At 39.1% G+C, this 22,725-nt stretch overlaps 1 protein-coding gene across 1 annotated transcript in view; it reads left to right on the top strand.

Annotated features, from left to right (window-relative positions):
- Positions 1 to 22,725, top strand: part of Nipa1 (NIPA magnesium transporter 1) — a 40,351-nt gene that overhangs the window by 3,552 nt on the left and 14,074 nt on the right. The window contains exons 2-3 of the mRNA XM_027923279.2: positions 15,289 to 15,336; positions 16,808 to 16,898. Coding sequence (XP_027779080.1) covers positions 15,289 to 15,336; positions 16,808 to 16,898 — 139 coding nt within the window. The remainder of the gene's footprint in view (positions 1 to 15,288; positions 15,337 to 16,807; positions 16,899 to 22,725) is intronic.

Here is a 22,725-nt window from a genome sequence, read left to right as displayed (position 1 = left end):
TGTACAGAATGTCCAGTTTTGGAACCCCATGGAAGCAGGGCTTCCCTAAGAGAAACCAGTAACCACTAGATGGGAAGGCATTTGTACTATCAATCTGTGTTAGCTTTCTGTTGCTGTGGATAATACCTGAGATAAACATCTTAAAGGAAAAAGTTTATCTGGGCTCACAGTTTCAGAGGCTTTAGTCCCTGGTTGTTTGGCCTGGTTGTTTTTGGCCTTGGTGGCACAGTATATCATAGCAGTGCAAGTGCATGGCAAAGGAAGTCTGTTTACTTCTGGTGGCTAAGAAGTGAACAGAGAAGATAAGCCCAGGGTCCCAATATTCCCTTCAAGAGCATAAACGCTTCCATGACCTAATTTCCTTCCACTGGGCCCTACATATTAAAAAATTCCACCACCTCCTAATAGCATCAAAGACTGGTGACCAATTCTTTAACATATGGGCTTTTGGGGGACATTTAAGATCCAAGCATAACACATTCTAAATAACAAAGATTCTCCAAAGAATATCTCAAAGATTAACAGTATTTATTTAGAAATATTAGTTCATGGGAATACACATGCTATAGTGAACTGAGTTAATTCAAAGAGGATGAGGCAAAGGGAAATTTTTAAAGGTGAAAAGGGAAACTTTTACATATGATATATGGATACAAAATTTGTTGGTTTTGGAGACCTGAAACAGGAATTGGCAATAGCTTGTTGGGTTTGAGGTGCCCTTGTTGGCAAGCGTTCTATCCAGAGCATCTTGTCCGAAACGTTGTCTTAAACAATGCTAAAGATAAACTTCATTGCAGAAATCTGCAAGGAGTGCATGAGATGGATGGGTGTGTATAGAACTAGAGAAAATCTATGGTGGGGCTTTAGAAAGTTCTTGAGAGGGTACTTATCTTATATAAGCAGGCATGAGCCCTCCCTTCCTGGCTCCAGTTCTGTCTGGGTATGACAAGAACAATCATCTTGGTTTTAATAACTTTCATAATGATAGCGAGCAGAGGCTGGTTGCTGGGAGGAGGGGCTGGTTGTCAGGCTATGCAAGAGAGCTGATGGACAAGGGTCAATGGCTGTCCTGGAACAAGCTTCCCGGAGACAGCCTTGGCAAAGTTGGGTGCTCAGGTACTTGCTGGAGTCTTTTAATAATTAGAAAATTAACTTGGGGGCTGGGGATGTGGCTCAAGCGGTAGCATGCTCGCCTGGCATGCATGCGGCCCGGGTTCGATCCTCAGCACCACATACAAAGATGTTGTGTCTGCTGAAAACTAAAAAAAAAAATAAATATTAAAAATTCTCTCTCTCTCTCTTTCTCTCTCTTTAAAAAAAAGAAAAGAAAATTAACTTGGTAAAATGCTGTAGAGCAGGCTGAATCAGCTTATCCTTAAACAAAAATCCATTTCATCAAAACCATGATGAAATAACCACCTCACATCCCTTAAGATGGCTGTTGGTAAAAAGATGTAAAACAAGTGTTGGCTTCGATGTGGAGAAATGGAAACTCTTGTGTATTGCTAATGGGAACGTGAAATGATGTAGCTGGTGTGGAAAATAGCATGTTTGTTCCTCAAAAAAAAAAAAAAAGATTAAATTTAGAATTACCATATGATCCAGCAGCTTCACTTCTTGGATTACCCAAAGAAAGCAAAAGCAGAGACTTGAGATATTTGCTTTGTTCATAGCAGCATTATCACAATAGCCAAAATAAGGGAATGGTCCTTCAAGTTTTCATCAACTGACTGATGGTGTGTTTTCCATTATTGTAGCGACACCTGGTATTAAAAAAAAAAAAAACAATAAAAGAAAAGGCTTATTTTGGCTCCTAGTTTTAGAGGTTTCAGTCCATGGTTGGTTGGCACCATTGCTTTGGGCCTGTGGCGAGGCAGAACATCATGGAGGGCATATGTTGCAGAGGAAACTGTTCACCTCATAGCAGCCAGGAGATGAAAGAGGGAGAAAGGAAGGGAACAGGGTCCCCCAGTTCCCTTTGGGGCACACCCCCAATAACTTAAGACCTCCCACTAGACCCCACCTCTTTCTTTTTAATATTTTTAAGTTATACTTAGACACAATATCTTTATTTTGTTTATGTATTTTTATGTGGTGTTGAGGATCGAACCCAGTGCCTCATATGTGTGAGGCAAGAGTTCTGCCACTGAGCCACAACCCCAGCCCCTAGACCTCACCTCTTAAAGATTCTACCATTTCCTGATGGTCACTATAGGCTGGGGAAGGAACCTTCAATGCTTGGATCTTAGGGTAACATTCCAGATCCAAATTATAGCAGATAGATAAACAAAACATGATCTGTACCCACAAGAGAATATCATTCAGCCTTTAAAAGAGGGAAATTGTGGCACATGTTGCAACATGCATGAACCTCAGGAACCTTATGCTCAGTTAAGTAAACCCATCACAAAAAGACAAACGCTGTATGATTTTGCTTGTATTAGGTACCCACAGTAGTAAATTCATAGAACAGCAGAAAGTAGAAGGGGAGCTACCGGGGGCTGGGGGAAGTGGGAAAGGAAGAGTTGGTGTTGAAGGGGGATCACATTTCTGTTTTGTAGGATGACAAAGTTCTAGTGAGAGGTAGTGGTGATGCTTGTGCAAGTGGGAGTGCTGTTAACACCATTGGACAATCCACATAAAAACGGTTAAGATGGCAACTTTTATGTATATTTTATGAAAATAAGAAAGATCCTCTTCAGATTCCATGGTCTCATCCCTGAGAGGAGCAGTGCTAATAAAATGCAGTTACACAGTGGAGACACTTAGAAGATGAGTTGTCTTAAAGTAGCAGCTGAGGTCCAGGTACCCACTTCTAGACCCCAAGGCTTCCCCACTTTCATGAAGGAGGGCATCCCTGGCCCTGGGATGGACACATGCTTTCTTGCTGCCTTTTCTGTCAATCCCTTGCTCTTGATATAGACAGACTCCTGCTAGGGACATGCAGAACCCCCCTGCCCCCACAAGGAGGGAGACAGACAGCAATTAGTTTCTGCTGCTTCTTTGACCTTTCCAGACCCTGACAGATGGAACTGTTTTCCTCTCTGTGTGTTTCCGTGGCACCAGTCTTCAGCCCGCTCCTGTCTCCTGAACCTGTGGGATGATGGCTTGTCCACTTGTTTGCATTCCCCCTGGATCTTAACTCCTCTACAGAAGGGCACATGTCCTGTCCACTGGGAGGCTCGTGGTAAACATTTGTTAACGGTGTCTAAATAACCCTGAGTAACCATTGCATAAGGGGATGAAATCAAACCTCATTTGTTATGAAGAGATTTCAGAGTTGTCTTCAGGTTACTCAGAGCTGACCTCATTTACCTGTAGCCTCTATTGGGTAAAAGAATCCAGAGTTACTGCCAGATCTGAACATTTGTAACCCTGTTGTCTTTATCTATCCTTGAGAAAAGATCATGCATAAAGAATACAGAGAGAATTGGGTGTCAGGAGGGCTTGAGTGGCTCCCCAGCCTGTACTGTTTTACTTGATGCTATTTCCATAAGTGAGGATAAAGACGGCTGCTATGTGGTAAAGACTGGTGTCCCACCCTTGTGCTTCTGACATGGTTCGGGGACTGACTGGCTCAGCTGCCAGCTCTTGCTTGGGGTCTTTCAGGTGGTGACAGTCCTGTAGTGGCTGGGGCTAGACTCCTCTCAGAGCTTGAACTGACCATATAGGCTGTCTTCTTCACTTACAGGTCTGGGAGAGCAGAAAGCCAGGGCCTTGCTGAGCCCCTTCCCTCCCTTCCTCCCACCTCCCTTTCTCTACATGGCCTCTTTGCCCTTGCTGTTTGGTCTTCCCTATCTCAAGGTGGTCTCAGGGCAGTCGGAACCCTGACAGGGTGGATAGCTTCCCCTTGACCACGCCTCCCAGGGCTGCACTAATCCCTGGAATGCCATTTCTGCAACATTCTTTTTTTTTTTTTTTTTTTTTAACCAGGGATTAAAGCCAGGAGGGCTTAACCATTGAACCAAATTCCCAGCCCTTTTTAGTATTTTATTTAGAGACAGGGTTTCACAACGTTGCTTAGGGCCTTGCTAAGTTGCTGAGGCTGGCTTTGGACTTGTGATCCTCCTGCCTCAGCCTTCCAAGGCTTTGGGATTACAGGTATGTGCCACCGCTCCCAGCGTCTGCCATGTTCTTTTGGCTTGCTTGGGGCCAGTTCAGGTTCCTCATAGATACAAATGTATAAGGACACACATTGCAGTAGGTGTGATACAGAAGAGGTAGTTGAGGGCTGGAGTGTGTGCCTGATCACAGGCTCTGGTGGTAAAGGGATTTGAACCTAATTTGGGATGATCGATCTTCCTTCTTTCCTTTCTTCTTTCCTTCCCTCTCTTTTCCTCCTTTTTTTTTTTTTTTTTTTGTTTTTGGTGCTGGAGATCGAACCCAGGGCCTGTGCATTCAAGGCAAGCACTCTACCAACTGAGCTATATCCCCAGCACCCCCTTCCTTCTTAACCTATCTTTCTTTTATTCTTCCTTCTCTCGTCTCTCTCTGCCTATTCCATTACACTCTGGGTTCCATTCCCAGCAACTCCCCAAAGGTAGTTACAGTACAGTATGCATATAATATAATTAACTTCTCAGTCCTTTAGTTAAGCCCTCAATGATTAATCAATTCTTTTTCTGTTTTAACCAGAAGGGGCTGGAAAAGATCACTCTTTCACAAGGGAAATACTCAGTACCATTCTCCCAGATACTTCTAGGCTAGGAACCTTGAGAGTAAACTGGCTGACATTGCCTAGATCAGTATGAGGAGACTCAGCCCTCACAGAGACAAAGGTTCACCTCGCTTGTTCTGCCCCATCAGAGTGCTTTGATGTTGTATAATTATTTAGCAGAGTGTGTCATGAATTGCCAGTTCCTGGGAATAGTCATATTTTTTGACAAGCATTTCTTTTTTCTCTTTTTTTGTAGTTATAGATGGACACAATACCTTTATTTTATTCATTTATTTTTATGTGGTGCTGAGGCAAGCATTCTACTACTGTTTAAAATCTGGAAAGCAAAGAAAACTATGAATAAGAAAGTGAAAAGTATTCATCACTCCACCTTAAAATAGCCACTCTTTCAATTAAGTTGCATTGGTTTCTGATCACATCAAAAATACTTTATTTCAAAATTGAATTTCAGTGAAACAATGTTGTGTACAAAACATAACAAATATGTTGAGTAGAGATATAAAATAAACACCACCCATCTGACATGTAAGAAATATATTTCCTTTATATTCCTTAAAATCATTTAAAAAAATTTTTTTTGGTTGTGCTCAGGATTAAGTCCATGGCCTCAGGCATGTTAAGCTTATACTTAGCCACTGAGCTACAATCTCTAGTCTCCCCACATAGTTGTTGTTTTTTTTTTAATATATTTTTTTGTTGGGGGTGGGTTTGCAGCTCAGCGGTAGAGCGCTTGCCTTGTATGTGTGAGGCACTGGGTTCGATCCTCAGCACCACAAAAATAAATAAATAAATAAATAAATAAATAAATAAAATAAAGGTATTGTTTTAGGTACAACTAAAAAAATTTTAAATATATATTTTTTGTTGTAGATGGACACAAAATACCTTTATTTTATTTTTATGTGGTGCTGAGGATTGAACCCAGTGCCTCACGTGTGTTAGATGTGCACTCTACCAATGAGCCACAACCCCAGCACCCCGACACCTTTTTTATTATGTAAAATCTTAAACATTTACGAAGTAGAGAGAAAAGTGTAATGGATCCCATGTGCATACCCTCTACTTTAGCAGTCATTGAACTTGACCAATCTTGTCTATACCCCACTATCACTCCTACCCCATCCCAAATAATTTTTTTTCTTTTTTTGGTGCTAAGGATTGAACCCAGGGCTTTGCTCATGCTAGGCAGGCATTCTACCACTGTGGATTTAAAAAAAAGAAAAAAATCCCATTTCATCTACATATTTCAGTATGTATCTTGTCTTTGTTAAACACAACCATGGTACCTTTAGTGTATCTAAAAATTAACAGTAATTTCTTTTTTAAAAGCTATTTTTAGTTGTAAATGGACACAATACTTTTATTTTGTTTTTATGTGGTGCTGAGGATTGAACCCAGTGCTTCACACGTGCTAGGCAAGTGCCCTACCACTGAGCTACAACTCTAGCCCATGGTAATTTCTTAATGAACTTATATGCCAGTGTTTACATTTCTGTGATTATCTCATAAGTTTTCCCCAGCTTATCTTTTAGAGTCAGGATCTTGTAAGACTCAAACAAACATTACAACTGGGTGATCCATCTCCAAGTCACGCACCTTAAAATGAGACAAGATACACGAACGGATCCTCTATATGCCAGTATCTGTACTGTAGTTGTGTGTAGTCTTGTCATGGGCTCACCCTTCCCCATTTTTAAACTTTCTTTGAAAACACATCTAGTGGTGTTATGAATGTTACTGTTCCCTTTTGTAGAGCACGGGTATTTCCCATTTTTTTGCTATTATAATATAATAAATATCCTTGTATATAAAATTTTTGAGTGTTGAGTATTTCTTTTGGATAGGTCCCTGGAAATAGAATTTTAAAAGTGATGATATTTTAATAAACTATACAGATACATTGCTGTGTTAGTCAATTTTCTATTACTTTAACAATTGCCTGAAACAACTAACTTATATAGAGAAAAGTTCTATTTGGCTTGCAGTTTTAGAGTTATGGCCTATGTTTAGTTTACCTCATTGCCAGGAAGTGAAAGAGGAGGAAAGGAATCCCATTGTCTCCTCAAGGGTATACCATCAATGATCTGAAGAGTTCCCACTGGGGCTGGGATTGTGGCTCAGCGGTAGAGCGCTCCCCTAGCATGGACAGACCCGATCCTCAGCACCATATAAAAATAAAGGTATTATGTTGTGTCCATCTTCACTTAAAAAATAAATATTAAAAGAGTTCCTTCTAAACCCAATATCCTAAAGACTTCACCACCTTTAAACATACAGGCATTTGGGGGATATTTAAGCTCTAAACTATAGCCGTGGTCAATTTGATTTCTAAGAATATCATATCTATTTTCATTCTTGCCAGCACTGCCTGAGAAAGGCCTGTAAAAATATATTTTTCATCATTTTGAGTTTTCTCTGCTATAGTCCTTTCTAGTATGATTATTGTAAGCTCTTTATCCTAGATTATTCCATTCACATCAACAGAGCACACTAGTCCAGGTAAAATACCTGACATCTATTTGTCATGGAAATGGGAATCTGCCACTTTGGCTTCTCTGCCCTTGGGATGGGTGGGACAGCCTCTGTCCCTGGGATGGGGAAAGGGAATCAGAAAACTCTTCAGTGGTTAAGGCAAAGAGGATGGGGTTGCCCTGTGAGGGCAAATACCATGTCTTGTGAGTCTTTGTATCCACTGATGATTGTTCATTGATGATTCTCAGTGAAGATTTGGTAGATGGATAGAGTAAAGAAACAGAATACAACTATTGCACCAAGCATCTCTGGAGGTATTAGGAATAGTAAGGAGAATGTATTAATATGTGCTGAATTCTTACTTGAAACACAAAAGGCCATGTCTTATATAAACTGTGAGAAGCTTAAAGTGACTAGTTGTTTGTCATCTTTGGGCTAATCCAGAAATTCAATTAATTAAAAAAAATTTTTTTTGATAGTTGTGTATGGACAGCATGCCTTTATTTTGTCTATTTTTATGCAGTGCTAAGGATTGAACCCAGTGCCTCACACATGCCAGGCAAGTGCTCCACACTGAGCTACAGCCACATCCATCAACTAATGTTTTTATTTAAAAAAATTTTTATTAAAGTTTTTTTTAATGGGCTGAGGATATAGCTCATTTGTAGAGGCTTGTCTTGCATGCACAAGGCCCAGGGTTCAGTCCCCAGCACTACCAAAAAAACATTTATATCTTTAAGCCAGTTTATTGAAATTTGTTTGACATGTATACATTTGCATGAGTGTGGGGATGAGTATGTATCTGTGAGATTGTCATCAAGAAATTTAACTACTGGAGCTGGGGTGTAGATCAGTGGTAGAGTGCTTGTCTGGCATGTGTGAGGCCCTGGATTCAGTCTCTAGAGTAGGCTGCACATATCTGAAAGGGATGATTTGATGAGCTTTGAAAAATGAACACTTAGTTGCAACCAAGACCTCAGTAAAGTAGATCATTGCCACAGCCCTAGAAAGTGCCTTCGTGTCTTTTCCCATTCTGTCTTCCCTCTGCTATGGTATCCATTATTCTGATATCCATTTGCATATATTGAATCAGTTTCACTTATTCTCAAAATTCATATGAATTGAATCATACAGTATGTATCCCCTGATGTCTACTTGTTGAGTGTGGTTTGAAGATTCATCATGGTGTGTGTTATCTACTAGTAGTGAATTCCTCATAATTGCTAAGTAGTGTTCCATTGTTTGAATATGCCACAGTTTGCTTATCCATTCTCCTTTTGGTGAATATTTTGTTTCCAGATTTTTGCTATTTGAATAAAGCTGCAATGAGCATTCATGTGTGTGTGTATATGTATGTATGTATGTATATATATATATATATATATATATATATATATATATATGTGTGTGTGTCTTTTTATTTTTAACTTTATGGCATGGGGATTGAAACCTGGGCTTCACATGCTAGGCAAATGCTTTACCACTGAGCTATACCCCAGCCCCTCTTTTGGACTTAATGTTTTCATTTAAATACCTTGGAGTCATAATGCTAAATTATAAGGTAGATATACAATTAAATTTTAAGGAACTGCTAAATATTTTCTCACTACAGTTATACCATTTTATACTCATTAGCAATTTGTAACAGTTTCAGTTGCTCCATATTCTTTCCAACATTTGGTCTTATCTGTTTTTTTGTTTTGTTTTGTTTGTTTGTTTGTTTATGGTGCTAGAGATCGAACCCAGGGCCTTTTGCATGCAAGGCAAGCACTCTTCCAACTGAGCTATATCCCCAGACCTGTTTTTTTTTTTTTAATTTTTATTTTATTTAACTTTTTAGGTGTAGTTGGACATAATACCTTCATTTAATTAATTAATTCATTTTTATGTGGTGCTGAGGATCAAATCCAAGTCCTCGCATGTGCTATGTGAGCACTCTATCACTGAGCTGCAACCCCAGCCCCATGTTTTTGTTTTTTAATATCTTTTTAGTTGTAGATGGACACAATACCTTTATTTTATTTACTTATTTTTATGTGGTGCAGAGGATCAAACCCAGTGCCTTGCATGTGCTAGGTGAGTGCTCTACCACTGTGCCACAACCCCTGCCCTCTTTTTTACATATTTTTTAAGTCAGGACATTCATTTCAAAGGACATAGTGATCCACTCCTCTTTACTATTAGCATTGACTTCTGTTGTTGCTGTTAGGAGCATACACGAGTGGGGATGATTTCCACGCTGTAATTAAATACATAAATTAGATGACTGTCTGCATTTTTACACTAGAAAGCTGTATTTTAAATATATGTTACACACATTTATAACTAAATGGTAGGTCTTAGAAGCCACAGCTCATCTGTACAGTGTCACTTCCAGTTGATTTTATCATCCTAAATCTCTTTTTGTATTTGCACAAATACTTCTTTGTTTTATAGTTCAGCTGTTACAAACAACCATGCAACTCTTATTTGGCAACCAAGGTTTCCAATGAGAGAAAAAGCCCTGAGAATTTTGCTACTGTTAACCTCTGTAGCCCACCCTAGATGGGACTGAGTGCAATATGAGGTGTGAGTATATGAAAACAAACAGAAGGTCCCCAGCCTTTCTCAATTCCTTCTCTCCCTGTTCTTGCTAAGACCAGAGACTTCAAGAGTAAAAGAGGACAGGTGATAACTGGAAAGATGAGAAATACGGATGAGGCTTAAACAGGTACCTCCTGAGAGTGCCAGCTGAAGACTAGGGGCTTTTAGGGATGATTACCTGTGAGAATAGAACTGTGAAGAATCCCAGTGGTTTGGGGGCATTATAGGGAGTGCAGGCTCCCAGCAGCTCTTGGTTGAAGAAAGAGGAGGGAATGTAGGACAATGAGCTCAGCGAGGAAGCTGGGCACCATATGGTTGGTACACACTTCTGTGCTCTTCCTTCAGGACAGAGCATAGGACTTGCTGCTGGACTGAGTTCCTCCTGGACTATGTGCTTTGATACACAGCTAGGAGTGTAGGCAGATATTGGGTTATGGAGCAGGTATCTAGACCCAAAATTCTGACTAGTTCAATATCTATGGAAGCAGAAAAAAAATTAAGCCTAACATTGGCTTAAAAGGTAAGGGTGACCTGAATAACTTTTATACTTCAACAACTCCAAGTTCCTGCTTGGGAGCATGAGTTGGAGAACATGTAATACTTGGAACTTAACAGAACCCTATGATAAAGAGAGAACAAAATTCTGTCACTTCCTCATTCCTATGTACCTTATATTCCAGGTTTTTCCCATTTTGGTAACATAGTCAGTTTCAAACCACTGAAAGCATGTATTATATGATGATCAGTGGCATTGAGAAAACCTTGGAAGTGAAAAGGGAGAGTCCTGGGCCCCATTGCTCTGACTACTGATATCCTTGGGCCACCTTTGATTGCAGGAGGGTCACTATAGGTCATCTGCTCCCATGACTTTAAAAGAAATCATAGGTAGCTGCTCCCCATGACTTTATAAGAAATCATGCCCAAACCATGTTCATCACAACAAAAGGAGACACTTTTTTCTCTTCCTTGCCTTAAACATAGACTCTAAGAGGAAAGATTGTGATCACTTCCTCAATTCTAAAGTCCCTGTTATCTTTTAAAAATTATATATAGAACATTAAAAAGCCATTGAGTAAATTACTATGTAAATATTCAAAGTGTGCTTCAGGATACTGTAGTAGGATGAAATATGTTAACAGTTATTTAAAGTAGTGAATAGGAATATCTACTTATATACAAAAGAAAGCTGGAGGGGCTATACTAATAACAGATAAAGCAGACTTTAGAAAAAAATTGTTACTAGAGATAAAGGGAAGATATTTTATAATAATAACATCATCCTTGCAGAAGGACATATCAATTGAAAATATACATGAAGTTTTGAGGGTAAAGTTAATGGTAGAGTGCTTGCTGAGGCTCTGCATTCAATCTTCAGCACTATACACACACACACACACACACACACCACGTGCAGCTAACAATAGAGCCCCCAAATACATAAAGCAAAAACTGACATGAAGAGAGTAATAGGCAGTTGAACAATAATAGTTGGGAACCTTCCTGCCCTTCTTTCAATAAAGGATAGTAAAATTGCTATCCTTTATTAGATTAATAAGGAAATAGAGGACTTGAATAGCTCTATAAGCCAACTAGACCTAACAGACTTCTGTAAAACACTTTATCTGATAACAGCAAGATGCACCTTCTCAAATGGACATAGAATATTCTCTGAAAGATCATATGCAAGGCCATGAACAGACATCAGTTAGTTGAAATTATACAAATTAAATGCCCCAACCAGTTTTGTTACTCAGCATTCTGTTGTTGTAACAAAATTCTTAAAATGATCAATTTAAAAAAGAGGAAAGGTTTATTTTTGTTCACAGCTGTGGAGGTTTCCATCCATGGTCAGTTGGCCCTCTTGCTTTGGTCCTATGGTAAGATGGTATGTAATAGTGGGAGGATGTGGTAGAGCAAGCTGGTAACCTCTTGGTGGCAAGGGAACAAGAAAAAGAAAAGAGAGAGGAAGAGACCAGCATACACCAGTCCCCTTCAAGGGCAGGCCAGCAGTGACTTAAGACTTCTCACTTGGCCACACCTCTTAAGGGTTCCACCATCCTCCGTAGTGCCAACTAGACTGTGACCAAGCCAAAAGGAAGACTCAAAGTCTAAAGTCAGGAATCGATAAAAAGATATGCTGTATGCCCTTTAGGACAATTTCCAGAGACTTTAATCACTTTATTTATTAATGATGGAGTTTTATGGGGAAACTGGTTCTACCAGGCTTTTATACAGTATTCTGGAGTGGTTCTCATGACCTGTCACTATTCAGCATGCATTTTGGGGGTGTAAATAGCCACTGTGTGGTTAGCATACTCAAGAAATACAACATTAGGAATGAAAAAAAATTAATGTTGATTATGTACTGATGGCTGATAACTGTTCTGCAGTGTTTATCATGCAGGCTTTGCTAAACTTTTGAGTCATGGGACATCCTGAGGCACATTTGCATCATACACACTCACAAGGGCCCAAGACAGGAGCCCCAGAAGTGTCAGGCCTCTTCTTCAGCTGGAGCCTGGCAGCAGAGGCAGAGCATGGCTCAGGGCCTGGATACACAGCTGCAGCCTGCAGGTGGCTCAGCTGTCCTACTTAGAAGCCTCATTTACCCAGTGTAACAGTCACAGAGGGAGCTCCAGAAGGCATAGTAGTCATGGCTGTGGGGGCACAAGCAATGGAATGGACACCACAGGTTCACAGGCCTCTATTCCAGGTGCTGTCTGCCCATCAGAGGTCATTTTTTGCCATATGTGCCCATTGCCTGGCAGCATGGCTATTGACGTTTTGGAGCCAGAACATGAACTATGAGTCAAATTCTCACACAGAAAGAGAGGAGTTTCATTAATCCTTTATCTACAGTAGTCTGTGTTCAGATTTTGCCAGTACCCCAGTTCTGTCCTTGATGGCAACCTATTCCCGCAGTCTTGCCTCAGCTGTTGCGTTTAGTTACCTTGGATCTTCTGTTTGTTTTAACCTGTGATGGTTCTTCAGTCTTTCTTTTTCTTCATGACCTTGCTGGTTTTGAAGGATGAAGGACAGCTGTGAGACAGTTTAGGTTTGTCTAATGTTTCCTTGTGATTGGTTTCAGGCTGTGCGTTTGGCAGGAGTGTGGTGGATGTTCTGTTAGGTTCTTCTCAAGGCACCCACTCAAGAAGCACTTGATGTCAAAATCCCATCGCTGGTTGTTTTAGTCAGCTCATTCACTGCTATGACCAAAAGGCCCGATGAGAACAATTTTAAGGAAGAAAAGTTTATTTTTGGGGCTCACAGTTTCAGAGGTCTCAATTCAAAGATGGCCGACTCCATTCCTTGGGGCCTGAGGCAGAACATCATGGCAGAACGGTGTGGTGGAGGAAAGCAGCTCAGACATGGCACCAGGAAGCAGAGAGCGAGCGAACTCTGCTCAACAAGGACAGAATATAAACCCCAAAGGGGCACCCCCAGGGACCTGCCCCCTCCAGCCATACCCTTCCTGCCTATAGTTATCACCCAGTTCATCTCTATCAGGGAATTAATTCACTGATTGTATTAAAATTCTCATAACCCAGTCATTTTACCTCTAAACTTTCTTGCTTTGTCTCACACACATGAGCTTTTCTTTCTTTTTTTTTTTTAAGATTATGATTCTTTTATTAACAGGGGTTTTGGTCATTTGAACCAAAAATATATATATTTAAGGGGGTCTTTGTTTTGCAAGGCAATCAAACACTTAGTGCACGTATGGTTTCTGACCTCAAACATCTGTTGGGTCACACATGAGCTTTTCTTTAAATTTTTTTTTTCAGTTGTAGATGGACACAGTACCTTTATTTATTTATTTTTATGTTGTGCTGAAGATCAAACCCAGTGCCTCACACATGCTAAGCAAGCATCTACCACTAAGCCACAGCCCCAGCCCTCACACACGATCTTTTGGGGGGGCATCTCGTATCTAAACTGTAACACTGGTGATGTTAACTGTGACCATTTGGTTAATAAGTTGATGTCTGCCAGACTTTTCTAGCATCAAAATAACTTTTTCTTTTTGTGATTAATTAATAAAAATAAAAAGGACCTATGGAGGTGATTCATTGACAATCTTGTTCTGAAACAAACAAGATAAAAATATAGCAAAGATATTTTTTGCAACCAACACAGGCTGACCTAAGAAAACAGATGCTTTCATTGGCTTCTTTTAGTATCCACTGGTTCTTTCCTGAATCAGTTTTTATTGTGATGCTGTCAGATGGTGACATTCCTCCTATTCAGTCTTTATTTGTCATGATCATTATCATTGTTTGTTTGTTTTTTGGTACTAGGAATTGAACCCAGAGGTACCTAACCACTGAGCTATGTCCCCAGCTCTTTTAATTTTTTATTTTGAGACAGGGTCTTGCTAAGTTGCTTAGGGTCTTTCTGTGTTGCTTAGGATGGCCTTGAACTCCGGAACTCAAACTGTCCTGTCTTGGTACTACAGGAACATACCAACTCATCCAGTTCAAACATTACTTAATGACCCTGTTTTGCTTTTTAAGTACTTATTGTAATACTTGTAGCTCTGCCCGCATATTAAGCAAGCAGGCTTTCTCTGTTTGTTATTCCAAATTCTTGTGGTTACTATTGAGAATTTAGAAGTCCGGTTAGAAAAAAAAGAATCCAGTTATAATTGGGAATTTTAATCAGGAAAAGCAATCAGAATAGGAACATTGTGTCATCTAACGAAGAACAATAGGTCCCAAAGGTTGGGAGGCCCTCTCCACTAAGTGCCTGTCCCAAGGAATGAGACAAGAACCAATGAATGTGATGGGGAGGCCAGACTGTCCTCACCTCTGCCTGCCCTGCTTGGGGATATGTGAGGATGACAAGAGAATACAAGGGAATAATGATGTAAAGTGTCAACACACTGAGTGGCTAGAAGGATCTGGTGCCCAAGTGGTTGAAAAGAGCTATATCAGAAGGATTCTAAATCAGGAAAATTGAGTAACCACTTTAAGGAGGAAGTCATTGAACCCTATAATAGTAAAATTATCATATAAATGGGTTACAGTAAATGCATGAGAGAGTTGGACTTTAAAGACTGTGTCATTTGGGAGTGATGTAAAACTCCATTCCAAAGAATACTCGTGTCTCTGTAGTGGCTTGCTGAGCCAAGAAAACTAATTTATAAAGCTTTCATCTGTTTTCTTAGGTCAGCCTGTGTTGGTTGCAAAAAATATCTTTGCTATATTTAGTGGTTTGTCATCTTGCTATTTATAGACTAAAGATTATTTATAGGGTGAATAAACAGCATGACATTCATTATTCTTTTCAATTTTAGTTTTCACATGATGATTTCTCTTTTAAGTTAGTTGCTTATAAACCTCCTACTCACTGACATATGTATCTTTTTTTCTTTTCTTTTTTTTAAATTGTAGATGGGCACTACCTTTATTTTATTTGTTTTATGTGGTGCTGGGGGTCAAACTCAGTGCCTCATGCATGCTAGGCAAGCACTCTATCGCTTAGCCACAATCCCGGCCCCTGACATATGTATCTTACAAACCTACTTACATGACATTTTTCTCATTCTTCTGTAGGTACCTCTTATTTAACAGACATCGTGTGGTGGGCCGGCACAATTGCAAGTAAGTTGCCCTGGTGGTGAAGTCTGGTCTTTTTGTTTCTCTCTGAAGGTCAGTCATTCATCTGGGCAGGGCTGGAGCCAGCAGATGAGTTTGGCTCTGTCTTTTGGAGGAGGGTCCCACTTTTCCTCTTCCTAGGCTTTGAATATCCATGATGCCACCCACTCCCTCCTGAGAGTCACTGGCCTTACCCCCTTTGTCCTTTCCTTTTTTGGAAGGGAGTTCATGGAATGGTGTAGAATGACCACCAGGAAGGAGACAGCAGAGGCTCCTGCTGCCCATGCTTATTCCTGAATCCAGTCTGGGTGAACCTGCCCTGGGCCTGCTTACTCATCCATAGCAGGTCTGATGGCTTTTGGCAGAATTCCATGTGTTAAGCTGCCTCATTTTGCTCAACACATTTGATTTAAGAAGGAGCATTTCTTGACTCAACTCAGAGACCAGATCAGAGGTCATGTGCTATAATATAAAAATAAATAATAAAATCAGAGTTCAGAACTGTAAGAGTGTAAAGGACAATTGTATTAGAGGTTTCAGAAATATCATGTGGTTTACTTGTTATATATTATCTGTTAAGCAAGACATTACCTGCCAAGGCTGATACTATTCATTAAAGAACTTCCCTTTAAGTACTCTCAGGTTGAAAGACTCTCCCTCAGACTGTCTTTGGATGGAGCCCCTGGGGCAGTCCTGTGCAGACAGCAGTTTTTACTTGGTGGCCCAATAACTTAGCCCTATGGCCAGCTGCCTTCTCTAGAGGGGGGTCTCAGGCCACTTGAAGATACATGGAAGGTCTACCCAACTTGGGAAGAGGCTGATCAATGAATAATAAAATACAGTTAGATAGGAATAAGATGGTCTGGTTTTCTATTGCACAGTATTGTACAGTAGAGTGACTGTAGGTAGTGATAACATTGCATATTTTTAAAAAGCTAGAAGAAAGGATTTCTAGTGTTTATACCATAAAGAAATGTTGTATGGTCAAGTAAATAGATATATTTAATTTAAACATTACACACTGTATACATGTGTCAGAGCATCACATGGTACCCCATAAGTATATACAATTTGTATGTTTCAGTTAAAAAATGAATTTTAAAAATAAGATTTTTTAAAAGATTATAGTAAAAGTAGTGTTTTAAAATTATATAATTTTTTAAAAAAACTTACAAGGATGTGTTAAGGAAGTAGAAATGTACTCAGTACTGCACTTATTGCCAGTTACTGCCAGTTACATTGGCTGTTTCCCTAAAGGGCTGGAGCTTTTCCCTGGCTAACTACACCAGTGAAGCTGCAGGATCTTCTCTGTGTTCTCATGACCCTGAAACATAAGTGACACCCAGATTTGCTTCCTCACAAGCAGTGGAAAAGAAGTAGCCCTTTCAGAGCAAGGCCTTGCAAAATTCAACTCTGTGATCAGTGCTAAAAGTGAGCTCTGTAATTGCAAGTAGTGTCCTTGTGATTCTCTTGACAGTGGCTGTTGGCCAGATTGGAAACTTCCTGGCTTACACGGCAGTCCCCACGGTCCTGGTGACTCCCCTGGGTGCGCTTGGAGTGCCATTCGGGTGAGAGCTGAGATTCTGTGTTTTGATATTGTATGTTAGTTTAGATTATGTTAAAAAAACTTTCCATTTTATGTGTTTCTGTTTTTTTTTAAGAAAGGAAAATTCTAAGTAAAGATAGGGCTTCAGATTCCACTCTATATCATTTAATTTTATTCCTTCAAATGTAGTTCTGTGTATTATTAACCCTTCTCTTAGAATTTACTTTAGTGTACTTTAAATTCCAATTTATTCAAGGTTACCAGTGAATCTGATGCTATTCACTCTCAAGTACTTTGCTCTGGAAAATCTCTTAGAAATCAGAGTCTTCCTTAACACCCTGGCAAGTTATTCTGAGAAAGCACGAAGCAAAATGTGTCAATGGTGTTTTATTTGGGTGTTTAGCATCCTTTGCTGGACTCTGGACAGTGGCCCACATTACTCTATGAAATTATATAGGTTGGGACAAATTACTCATGGGTACCAATGTACATAAAATAAGGTTTATGATTCACACAGTAAGTAGCAAAGGATACCCCACTCCCCACCCCCCAAAAAGGGCTCTCATTTGGTCCTGTGTGAAAACAAGAGTTTGAAGGGTGCTGCCGGGTGTAGTGGTGCACGCCTGTTATCCCACTGGCTCGAGAGCCTGAGGCAGAAGCCTGAGGCTGGAGGATCGTGAGTTCAAAGCCAGCCTCAGCAACTGCGAGGCATTAAGCAACTCAGTGAGAATACAAAATAGGACTGGGGATGTGGCTCAGTGGTAGAGTGCCACTGAGTTCAATGCCTAGTACCAAAAAAAAAAAAATTGAAAGTGCTTTGGGTTTTTCCTCTAGGTGTGTGCTTTTGAAGGTTTGCACACTGAAGCTGAGTCTTTCATGGTGTGAAATATCTGCCCACACCAAAGGTTCAGGGAATCCAGGGACAGAGAATGTGAACAGGCTTTCTTACCATATTTCCCAGATGTAGGGAAAAGGAGAAGAGTTGAAGGCTGCCAGCTGTCAAATATTACAAATGGAATTCCTGAGACTGGGTAATTTTTTTTTTTAAAGAGAGAGAGAGAGAGAGAGAGAGAATTTCAATATTTATTTTTCAGTTTTTGGAGGACACAACATCTTTTGTTTGTATGTGGTGCTGAGGATCGAACCCGAGCCGCACGCATGCCAGGCGAGCGCGCTACCGCTTGAGCCACATCCCCAGCCCTGAGACTGGGTAATTTTTAAATAAAAGAGATTTTATTTTGATTCATGGTAGTGGAAAGTCCAGGTTCAGGCAAGTGCCCCACGTTATTTGAGTTTGTGGCAGAAAGTGAAGGAGGCCAAACACGAGGAACAACCTCACATTAAAACAGCCCATTCTAGTGATAACTAATCCAAACCTGTCAGAACTGCACTGTCCCTCTCAATGACTGATCACCTCTTACAGGCCACCAGCTCTAAATAATGTTGCCTTGTGAATCAAATATCAACATCAGTCTTAGCAGGGACAAACCTTATCCATACCGTAGCACTTGGCTGACTACAAAAATTATTTTTATGTGACATTTATTTTATAGCTCAACACATATCTTTGTGAACATATTTACATTCTGCTTTACTTTCAAATAAATCATTAATAAATAGGGTAGAAGAGAAATAAAGTTTCTAACTCATAGATTCATTGGTTTTCAGCTATATTCCAGACAGACCCCCAAATCCTTGGCAGAGAAGGGCATCTATGACGGATATGTTTATGTTTCACTTTAAATTCACTGAGGCTTAAAGTTCTGTGGTTTAAAAATCACAAGCCATGTTTATCACATATGAAGCTTTGGAACTATGTTGTAGCACATTGTTCTTATGCAGATGTGTTCGATCCCTGCGTGGCTTAGCATCACTTTGTTTTTTGGATGACTCTGAAAAGCTGGGAGGGCCAGAGTGGTGCTCACATCTAGAGTCACTCCTCCAGCTTCCTCAGTTCATTCCCCTGGAAGATAATCAAGCTAACCCCATTATCTTTTATGTGGCACATTTAATGTGTACATATTAAAATGCCTTGCCTAGGTAATTTCCTAAGAACTGTTCTTATGCACTTTGATAGTTGAGTTACTTAACCAGAAATGCTCACTGCTCCAAGTCTGCAGAGGATGTTATTCACCCAAAGAAATGTGGGACATGCCATTTTGGATAAAAGAGTGCCAACTCAGGATTCCAATTTCCTTTTCTCTCACCCTTTCCAAGAAGCGAACCCATGGCTTTGTGCGTGCTAGGCAAGTGCTCTACCACTGTGTTTCATTACAGCCTTAGCCCTGAACTACTACTTTTTTTAAAAAAAGAAAAAAGTTAAAATTAATTTGGAAAAAAAATCACAAAAATATAAGTGCACATATATGTATGTATACATGTATAGATATTTTATAAGACTTTCTTTTGATATTGGGATGAGTTGCTTGTATTACATAGACCAGAAATGAAAAGAATATGGCACTAGGAGAAAATAAGTCTATCAGAGAAAAGAATGAAGAACCCCAAAATATGTCCATTTTTCCTGTAACGATTTAATGAATGATAAAGTAAATATCAAAACATTTTAAAAAGTGGGTTTTTAAAAAACTTCTTATTTGGAAATTAAGAAAAAAGGTGCAAGTTTAGGAAAAATCTTAACACTCATATCACTTTGCTTAGACACATGTTAGTGACGTTTTACCCCTCTTGTTCTATTAGTTACTTTCTTTATATTAGAGTTTCTTGCTTTGGTACTATTGACATCTGAGGCCAGGTATTTCTCTATCATGTATGTCCTGTGCATTGTAGGGTGTCTGGCAGCATCCCTGGCTCCACCTACCAGATGCCAGTAGCATTCACCCTCTCCCCAAAATGTCTCTGAACATCAGCAATTCATCCTTAGTTAAAAACCACTATTCTCTATGTATGTGGGATTTATTTTGTTTTTCATGTTCTGGGGTTGTTTATAAATCCATTTGAAGGTAAGGTTTGTTTGTTTGTTTGTTTTACAAAGGTGGGAATAGAACCCAGGGCTTCACATATGCTGGGCAAGCACTCTTCCATGAACTTACATTTCCAGCCCCTGAGATTAAGTAATAATGCATCATGATTATTATGTACTTCCAAAAACTAAAGAAATTCTCTGCATAACCACAAGTTGGCATTAATTTCAATTTTTTTTTTTTTTTGGTACTGTGAATTGAACCCAGGGTGCTTTTATTTTTTTATTTTGAGTCACTAAGTTGCTGAGGCTGGCCTTAAACTTGCAGTTGTCCTGCCTTAGCCTTCAAGTAGCTGGATTACAGACATGTACCATGGTGCCTGACTCAGTTTTGATAAATTTAGTCTTGTTACAATTCATACATCTTTTTTTAAAAAAATTATATATATATATAATTTTAGTTGTTGATAGGCCTTTATTTTATTCACCTATTTATATGCAGTACTGAGAATCAAACTCAGTGCCTCACTGGGCAAGCACTCTACCACTGAGCTACATTCCCAGCCCCAATTTCAATTTTTGTCAACTGACTTTAATATACTGGTGTTTTATAATGTTTTCCTTTATGTCAATATTTTTTCTTTCTAATACAAAATCTAGTCTAGGATCAGGAGCTACATTGAGCTTTCATGTCTCTAGTATTAAAAAAAAAATCATCTTTTTTTTTTTTTTTTTTAAACAGTGCTAGGTTTGAACCCAACACCTTTCACATACCAGGCAAGCATTCTGCCACTGAGCTACAACCCCAGTTCCTTTTATTTCTCTTTAATAAACAGTATTGGGAAAACTGTTAAGCAAATTGTTAGGAACGTCAATTTAAATCTAATCATGACAAAATCAAAATGTGATTATGTGAGTTAAAATGCAGAGTAGCTATCAAGTTTGGAAATAGAGACAATTATAATATTAAATGGTGTGTTGATACTACATTTCTGTGTATGATATATGTGACATTACATGAAATATTCAAATACATTGTCCTTTATCAACAGCACAGAGGTCAGTGTGCTGTGGAAAGCTGCATTAACTGTTATTTCCACCACTCCCTGCCTAAGCTGTGGCACACAGCTACAGAAGATTTATGTCTCTGAACAACCTACATCTCTAACACATCCAGAGGAAATAATGCAGAGGCTCATTCTACAAAAAGAAGAAAATGTTTAGCTGTGTTTCCAGACTTTATAGACTATGTATAGCTTAGACACATGTTAGTGACATGAAAAAAATAGAATTTCCTTCAGATCTTTGAAGTATAACAAGTTTCTAAAGTTGAAAGTAATGAAAATTAAAAAGTTAATTTTCTACAAGGAAGAAATAAGTAGACTGGGGAAAACAGTTGGTTAAAACTAGGATATGAAGAATTTTCTTTTTTTTTTTTTTAGAGAGAGAGAGAGAGAATTTTTTTAATATTTATTTTTTAGTTTTCGGCGGACACAACATCTTTGTATGTGGTGCTGAGGATTGAACCCGGGCCGCATGCATGCCAGGCGAGTGCGCTACCGCTTGAGCTACATCCCCAGCCCAGATATGAAGAATTTTCACAGAGGGCTGGGGTTGTGGCTCAGCGGTAAAGCGATTGCTTAGCATGTGTGAAGCCCTGGATTCGATCCTCAGCACCATGCTGTAGTTGTGCCCAACTACAACTAAAAAATAAATATTAAAAAAAAGAATTTTCACAGAATAATATGAAAATCTCAATAGATGAAATGGTGAAGGACAGGAACTGTCAATTTACACACAGGAAAATACATTTAGGAAAATAAATTTATTCCACTAATATTAAACTTTATTTTCATTAGAACGTATTTAAGCTCCCAGATAAAAAAATAAATACCTGACAATTTAGTAGATGTTTGAAAGACAATAAGAACATCAGAGTGTCTGGTAAATAAATAAGTAAATATAGTGACTTCCATAAATATGTACTTGGTTTTTTTCTCTTCTTAGCTTCTTTAATAAGCAAGGTAATGATTATAATATATTATTTGGTTTTAGATTATATGTACTCACAAACATGCAGAAAAAAGAGGAAGAGAAAACAGAGCTACATAGGAATAGCATTATATCTCACTGGGTTACATTAGGATCAATTTAGTCTGTTAAGCACTAAGAGAAAGCACTAGAAAAAAATTTAAATGTAACAAAAATATTCTTAAAGGAATTAAAATGTTACACTGAAAATAATTCATGTAATGCAAAAGGAAATAGTAAACGGGGAGCAAAAAAGACAGAAAGGATAGGCAGTGGCACACACCTATAATCCCAGCTACTCAGGAGGCTGAATTGGGCGTATCACACGTTTGAGGACGACCTAGGCAACTTAATAAGACCTTGTCTAAAAAGAAAAAAATTAAAAGGACTAAATGCTCAGTGGTAAAGCATCATTGATCTCAATCCCTAATAAACATCCCTCAAGCCACAAAGGGACATAAGGCATATATAAATCTTACTGTTTCAATAAAAATTAAACAGCCTATTAAACAGTCCAAAGTCAGACACTATCAGGTTGGATAAAAATCACAGAACAAGTACTTCCTGTTTGACATTGACAGGACATGTACTTGAGATTCAACTATACAAGCAGGTTGAAATAAAGTGAAGGGGAAAAAAAGAATGACTTAATGACAGTTGCTGGTAAATGGGTGGACCTGAAGTCTATCATGCAAAGTAAGATAAGCCAATCCCAGAGAACCAAAGGTCGAATGTTCTCTCTGGATGCTGACACACAACAAGTGGGGAGAATAATAGAAGTTTAGTGCATTAGACAAAGAAGATGAAGGGAAGGGAGCAGAGATAGGAACAGGAAAGATAGTGGAATGAATCTGACATAACTTTCCATTTACATATATGAATATGCCACAGTGAA

Source organism: Marmota flaviventris, chromosome 2 (assembly GCF_047511675.1).
Source record: "Marmota flaviventris isolate mMarFla1 chromosome 2, mMarFla1.hap1, whole genome shotgun sequence".
NCBI classification, from domain to species: domain Eukaryota; kingdom Metazoa; phylum Chordata; class Mammalia; order Rodentia; family Sciuridae; genus Marmota; species Marmota flaviventris.
This window is presented reverse-complemented; position numbering and strand designations above follow the sequence as displayed.